The sequence below is a fragment of the Onthophagus taurus genome, chromosome 6 (genome assembly GCF_036711975.1).
Source record: "Onthophagus taurus isolate NC chromosome 6, IU_Otau_3.0, whole genome shotgun sequence".
In the NCBI taxonomy this organism is placed as follows: Eukaryota; Metazoa; Arthropoda; class Insecta; order Coleoptera; family Scarabaeidae; genus Onthophagus; species Onthophagus taurus.
In genome coordinates, this window is record NC_091971.1 from 32,345,513 (window position 1) to 32,353,201 (window position 7,689).

General features: G+C 35.0%; 1 protein-coding gene across 2 annotated transcripts; it reads right to left on the minus strand.

Annotated features, from left to right (window-relative positions):
- Nucleotides 1-567: 567 nt before the first annotated feature.
- LOC139430232 (uncharacterized) lies at nucleotides 568-2,853 on the minus strand. Of its 2 annotated transcripts, none has more exons than XM_071196920.1 (7): nucleotides 2,760-2,853; nucleotides 1,938-2,369; nucleotides 1,783-1,881; nucleotides 1,476-1,729; nucleotides 974-1,370; nucleotides 844-912; nucleotides 568-768 (listed from the first exon to the last, which is right to left on the minus strand). In XM_071196920.1, exons 2-4 carry the CDS (start codon nucleotides 2,347-2,349, stop codon nucleotides 1,644-1,646), a joined length of 597 nt encoding a protein of 198 aa, XP_071053021.1. In that variant the 5' UTR covers nucleotides 2,350-2,369; nucleotides 2,760-2,853; the 3' UTR covers nucleotides 568-768; nucleotides 844-912; nucleotides 974-1,370; nucleotides 1,476-1,643. The 2 variants fall into 2 exon arrangements, with proteins under 2 accessions (XP_071053021.1, XP_071053022.1); XM_071196921.1 differs by having other exon boundaries at nucleotides 2,764-2,847.
- Nucleotides 2,854-7,689: the final 4,836 nt, after the last annotated feature.

The window sequence follows — 7,689 nt, forward strand, 5'->3', positions numbered from 1 at the left end:
GTAATTTTATAATGAGGAATCTGATAAGATCGGCATCCACCAACATCCCTTTTCGTGAACATATATAATTTTAACTAACAATTGATAATAATGAAATACTAGCAATAACAGCTATGTTCCAAAAAGCGGCCCCGACTCGTATTGAAATGCATTCAACTAAGAATAAAATCAACGTCGCTGATTGTCGAGAAATTACCCGACAATCGGACAGTCACGCCAGCCCGATCGAGTACACATGGAGCGGTGTTGCCGCATTAAGCGTGTTCACGAGGGAATCTCGTTTCGAATTTTTCGCCAGCTAGGTAGGCCTCTTAATACGTATGAAATATAGAGACTGGCAAAAGCAAAAGAGAAATCATCGTCTTCACGACATTATTAGGCATACATCCGAAGGATTCAGTTTTTCTCTAATGTTATGTCTCTAATATAGAGCGTATAACTTTTTATACGATTTGTTTTGTAGAGTGCTAAAATAAGTAAGTATTGTTAATTTTTGATTAAATTGTGTTTATTTGAAATATGCAACAAATGTATAAATAAACGTAACGACTAAATTCTGCAACTTGATAATTATTTAATCTTTTCAATTGTTTCAATAATCGTAATATGTGTGGAGAATATTATTATCGGAATAATCGTTATCATAATAATTATCATAATAATTATCATAATAATTGTTATAATAATACTGTATATATCTTATATTTCTTTTCTTAATTTTGTCAATCACTTTTCGTAGAAGTGACTCAACTGGTGGTGGTTGTAGATCTACAAAAAATATTTATTTTCATTTCCAGAAATGGTTTTATTAAAAATTGTTTGATTTTTAATTATTCAACTTACTTAAATGTCTTCTCTTTTTCGTTGTTTCTGATAGACCAAGCAGGTATGTTCGATATTTACTATTATTAGCTGCACAATAAAACATTAAAAGTTTTTTCTACATTTTTACATTATCTTAGAAAATACTAACAGTTCTTTTCACTTCCTTCACACATTAAATCCTCATTTAATTTTAACCTGATCAACGTGGGTATATTATATTCCTTAGGAAATTCAATTTCCCATTTTAACAATTCATTTTCTAATCCCAGAAAGTTTACCTTAATACTGCTGTTACGTACCAGTCCCTCAACTGCCATAACCACGTGTAACTCGTTTGTAGAGCGATCAACGTCTCTTTGAAGTTTTACTATACCTTTCCAAACATTGTTTCTTCCCATTTCGTATTTAAACATGTTTGGACAAGGAATTTCGGGAAGGTTTTCAAAGCTTTGAGCGGGGTTTGAAAATAATATGATTGCGATTATGGCTAAGAAATGGATTGATAAAACAAAGGAGTTAGTTGTTATTTTAATCATTTTGATATCCTGAAAGAGTTGAAATTAATAATAAATACATTGAATAAATTAAATTTACGATTAATTGTTTAATTTTGATATCAGTTTATTAATTTCATTATTTTAAATACTTACCCGCTCTCACATCTGCTTTATTTAAATATTTTAAATAATTTGTTCAGTTAAACAATAATTAATGTTTTTTAAACAATGAGTAATACTCGTAAACACGAACAATAGATTTCATCTTAATGAATGTACCTTATAAAAATACAATATAATACATAATCTTGCTTTAATTTGTTAATATAAGTCACGATCATACTCGTTATATTTATTTTGCGCTTTTCTTTTCTTTAGTTTTGCCTTCATCGATTTTCGTCGTCGATCTAGAAAACGTTTGTTTCCTTGAAATTATTTTAATTTTTTAATCGCTTATTACCTTTATTCTTTGTCAAAATCCTTAAATTACGGTTTCTCTTAACTGCCTCCGACTGACTGGTGTGGTACACTCGAGGTATATTCATAGCCCCTAAATAATCTGCATAAAGATTGTTTAAAATCACATTTTTTTCAAATTCCTTTATAAATGTTTACCGTGATCCACATCGTTATCACATACTTCATAGTCATTAACTCTTATAGAAATCAACATCCAATCGTCATTTCCCACGGGAATATCAAATTCCCATGTCAATATATTATTTTCGTCTCCCAAAAACATTAAATCAAGGGTTGTATCGGTAGCTTCAGTTCCATAAGACATCGTTGTTACTTCTATGATGGCAGGTTCATATCCAGGTGGTTTATCAATCGATATTAGTCCTTTCCAAAGATTGTTTCCAACTTCTTCATAGTCGAATATCTGCGGACAAGGATTTCTCTCACCATGAATTTGTCGACGATTTTTCCTCATCGACTTTGAATAGCTTGGAATTATTTGGGAAAAAAATATTGAAACCAGGATTAAACACATCAGGCTTTTTAAAATGTTATAATTGTGTGCCATTTTAATCAGTTGAAGATGGCCTGAAACATTTATTAAATTTTATTTCCGAAGTAGTATCTTTATATAATATTTAGTTTCTTTTTTATTTTTTAAAATTATTTAAAGACTTAGTCAAAGTAAATAATATGATGTGAATATAACATAATAGGAACATATGCTATTGTTATTTATATTTATTTGATTTTCTTTGAAGAAATTCATTTTATCTTGCATAGCTCCTTACTATTATCCTTAAATTTCTTTAATTGCTATTGCGTAATTACATTTTACATATACCGTTAAATATAATGATTACAGGTAAAGATAATGTGAAAGTTAGAATAAAATGATCTTATAAATTAAGAATGTTGAGAATTGTTAATAAATGTAAACAATATTATTAAGTTGATTATTTAATTATAAATACTTACTCACTATCACATATAATTTTTAGTTAAAAATTGGAATATGTAAGTGCTGTTAAACAATCATTTTTGAGTTTTAACAATGAATAATTAGTCGTAAACACCAACAATACAAAACAGATGTTAATGGATCGGTAACAATAATTAACTTATAAAAATACATAAAAGAAAACATTACAAGGTGATTTACTTGACAAACTTTAGCAGATGATACTATGTTGTAAAATAGCTTGGGCAGACGTACAAAGAACGGAGGGGTCAACCGGGCTGTTGTAGTTAAATTTGTTTCATACCGGTATAGACACATTCAAATAAAAAGAATTTTTTCCTTTTTTTTTGTTATTCAATTTTATACTTATTGCTATTCTGTTACTGCTTTTCTCTCCTCGTGCTTGTATCATTTTTTTAATTTAGTTACTTTAGTTTATAATACAATAATTTTGTTTCTAATTTCAATCGGCCTCATAGTATGAGTACCATAGAATTTATTCACTGCTTTATGGTTCAATTTTAGGTTTAAGGGGAGAATTATTATTTCTCTTATTTGTTGTTATTATTGTTCATTTTCATTTTTTTCTCTCATTTTTATTCTCTCTTTTTCCCTTTAAGCAATTATGAGAATAGCGCACTTGAATATGCAATCGCTACCCGCTCACTTTGCTGCTGTTAAAAATATCATATTGACTGAATCTTACGATATCTTTGCTATATCGGAAACTTGGATTTACCCTACTCTTTGATTATATATAATATGGATTGAGCCAACGAGAGAGATAGCTTGCGCAAGGTGATCGAACCGAAATAGACATAGAAGCGTACTGCCATATAATGGGTATTCGACACTTTCAATGGACTGTATATGTAATTGTTCTGATTCTGGATTTGATACACAGAAACACACACTTTTCTTTATTTTAAAATGATTTATTGTGAACAAAACGCTTATGGACGTTCGCCATCTTTACTTCGACAAGAATGAACACGAATACACTAGTTTTTAGTTGTTTCCTTAAAAACTACCGTACTCATGCGCCTCGATATTCGCAGCGGTCCTCAACAATGGGTGTACTGATAGAAGTGAGATAGATATAGAAGCGTACTGACATATAATATATCTATCTTTGTTACACTTTCACATTATCGCTTTCCATCTGCGTCTATTCACCTTGAGCAACATTTTTGTTAGTAGATATATTCAGTTAGCTCAATCCATATTATATATAATCAAAGACCCTACTTCATGTCATGATGATTGTTTAATTGCGAATTATAGACATATATTTATTGATCGCTCGTACCCGGTTCCTGAACGTGTGGTGGTGACGTCAGAATGTACGTAAAAAATGATTTTAAGTTTAACCACATTTATAACGAGGTTCTTATCTTTGTTGAACAGTTATGGAGCGAGGTGAGCCGTGGGGGACTGTCACTATCAGTTGGTGTTCTATATAGACCGGACGTCGATTTTGCTCAATTTTTAAACAATTTTGAAAACAATGTGTCCAATTTGGTCCTGCATTCCGAGTGGTTGCTATGCTTAGGTGACTTCAATGTCAATGCTCTTGGCGTCACAGGTGCTTACTGCAACCGTTCATTATCGGTTATTGAATCTTTTAACCTAAGTCAAATTAACTCATCTGCTACCCGTGTCACTGCTACATCGGCTACATTACATTACATTACATAGAATACATATCGGGTAGGCGGACCAACCAACCTTGCACCGCGACCCTAAGGATCTATTGTACCCCGATAGATATCATTATCAAATTTCACCGTGCAGTCCAATGCTCTTAACGGACATTAATACCTTGCTCGGCGAAAGGTCATTCAGATCTTTTGAGGAGATAAACTGCGACCCAAAAATCGAGAATCTGATACGGTTAACGGCTTTGCAGTGGCATAAAACATGCTCAACCGTCTCTGCTTCCTCTGCACATAGTCGGCATTCAACATCGTCGGCTAAACCCAACAAGTTGAGGTGTGCTTTTAATCGGCAGTGCCCAGTAAAAATACCCATTAGAACTTTTATGCTACTACGAGCAAGTCCCAAAATATTCCCGGGTTTGACAGTGGCGATGTTAATAAACACCTTAGCATGTCTCATTCCAGGAGAACTGGTCCACAGTAGGCGAAGTCTCTCTTCAGCCCACAGTCCAATCCTATATTTGGCCATCGCAAATGATACACCAACTGCTGGTTCCGGTCCCACAAACGCTTCAGCGCTGCCATCTCGTGCTAGCTTATCTGCCGCTTCATTGCCAGCAACACCAGAGTGACCCGGGACCCAGATCAGAGAGACTCTGTTATCACAACTCATCATTAACCAGAGCCGACACCGTTTTCACGGCTTGCAGCGCCTGGAGAGCGGCTTGACTGTCTGAGAAGATTCGTACTGTCATGTTCTTCACCCCTCTTTCAAGAAGGATTTTAGCACCCATGTCAATAGCAAATACTTCCGCCTGGAATACAGTACAGTACGTACCCAGGCTGTAGGCTTGCTTAATTCGAGGTGTCTGGCAGTATACTCCTGCTCCTACCCCTTCAGGCGTTTTTGATCCATCTGTGTACAAGCAAATGTCTGCCCGAACCAGAGAATTTTCATTTTCGATCCAGGACTGCCGCTCAGGCAGTACAATCTGGTATCGAGCATTAATCACTGATAGTGATACCGCCAAATCTGACGGCATTGATAGCACAGTATCAGTGCTTATAATGTCTTCCGCAGCCCATTGGTAGGACATGTCGGAACAGTTTTGAGCATATTGCTTAAATCTGTAAATGGTTGTTCTAGCCACTTTCTCTATATGCAAATGCACAGGAGATAGGCCAAGCAGAACCTCCATTGCTAGAGTTGGCGTTGTGCCTATCGCACCAGAGATTGCCAATCCAGCTACTCGTTGAATTCGTGAAAGTTTACTGATAGCTGAAGTCTACATCGTCTACACTTATTGTCTATATTATTGTGGATGTAGATGCTTCTCTAAACGATACAGGAATCGTTTCTGTGCATGGTGTTGCAGATCATTCTTTGGTGTATGTACACTTAAATTTGTCTTATCCTAAGGCTTCACCTAGGATATTGAACTATAGAGACTTTAATAATTTCAATATGGATTTGTTTTCTCTTGATCTTCTTGCAGTGCCATGGCAGGATATACTCGGTTGTGATAACATTAATGATAAGGTTAACCTCCTTAACTTTTTTATGCTTACTCTTTTTGATATCCATGCGCCGATGAGAACTGTGACAACATGAAAGAATTTTCGACCTTGGGTGGCCGACACTATTAAAATTTTAATGAAATTTAGGAATGATGTGTACAGTAAATTTAGAAAAACGAGTAATCCCAATAATTTTAAATATTACAAGGAACTGCGGAATTTTACGAATTCTTCAATTCACAGAGAAAAGAAAGCATATCTCTCATATACGTTAATTAAGAAAGATTCTCGTGAACTTTGGCAGAGTTTCCGTTGCATGGGTATCCTTAATACTAAACAACTCCTAATCCCTGTCTGTATAGGCAATCCTGATCAACTTAATTATTATTTCCTTGGTACTCAGGTTAGTGTCCGAGGTGGTTCCAATTTCATTCATTATTACCAATCGAGTGTATTGCCTAATATAACTGAACCGTTATCTTTTTCTCTCGTATTGGCGAAAGAGGTTTCGGATATTCTGTACATTATTAAAACAACTACAATCCGTATTGACGGAATTAGCGCTAAAATGCTTTTTATTGTCTAGTTATCATTCCTTACATCTGCCACATTGTAAGTTATTGCCTCGAACATTCTGTATTTCCGGAATTTTGGAAGATGGCGCAAGTGACGCTAATTTCAAAAGCTGCTAACCCTCGTGAACTTAAGGACCTCAGACCCATTAGTATATTATCCATTTTATCTAAGATTTTAGAAAAAAATGTGGCTATTAAACTGAATCAACATTTAAAAAGTTTTAATATCTTACCCGTCCATCAGTCTGGTTTCCGTGCTGGTCACAGTTGTACTACGGCTCTCCTCGACGTAACGGATGATATTCTTGAGGCCATTGATCGAAAACATGCAGCGGTTTTGATCTTGCTGGATTTCTCTAAGGCCTTTGATATCATACACAACCCCACGCTATTGGCTATTCTCCACTACATTGGACTTTCCGTAAGTGCCATACATTTTTTTGGAAACTATCTTCTTAATCGGATGCAAACTGTTAAGCTCAACGGGAAAGAGTCATTAGCAGTTGCGGTGTCGTCAGGAGTACCACAAGGATCAATTCTTGGTCCCTTAGTCTATTTAATCTATACTAGTAATTTACCAAAAGTACCTCAACATTGTTTAGCTCACATGTACGCGGACGACACTCAGCTATATTACACTTTTGATATCTGTCATATTGATAAAGCGCAGATTGCCATTAATTCCGATTTGGAAAGATTAGTTAACGAAGCATCTAAACTTTGTTTGAATATTAATGCCGGTAAATCGGCCATGATGGTCTTTGGAAGCAGGGGTGTAGTGGGGAAAATAAAGGAAACTCTATCTGTAGAAGTGATCGGCAGTGGATTGGATTTTACTGTGGAATCCTGCAACTTGGAAATGTATCTGGACACCTCTCTTAGATTTCGTGGACATGTCTCTTTCCTTGCATACGCTAATCTTAAATTACTCAAGAGTGTAGAGTAACAGGAGTTTGCTTAACCAACGTCTAAAAATTCAACTGTGCGAAGCTCTTGTTCTGTCATTATTTAACTTTGGAAATATTGTGTATCATCCATGTCTGGATGCCGTCACCAAAATGTGTATTCAAAGGGTACATTTATGGTATCAAACGACGGGAGAAAATTACTTACACGTTGAATTGGGCCAATTGGTTCAATTCGTAGAATCGTAAAATTCTCCAGTGTGCCTGTCTTTATCACAAAATCATTACCTA

Coding starts and splice junctions, on each gene's coding strand:
- LOC139430232 (XM_071196920.1), bottom strand. CDS start 2,349: ATGGCACACAATTATAACATTTTAAAAAGCCTGATGTGTTTAATCCTG. Junction 1,882..1,937: donor TGATAACGATGTGGATCACG/GTAAACATTTAT, acceptor ATCTTTATGCAG/ATTATTTAGGGGCTATGAAT. Junction 1,730..1,782: donor GATTTTGACAAAGAATAAAG/GTAATAAGCGAT, acceptor AACGTTTTCTAG/ATCGACGACGAAAATCGATG.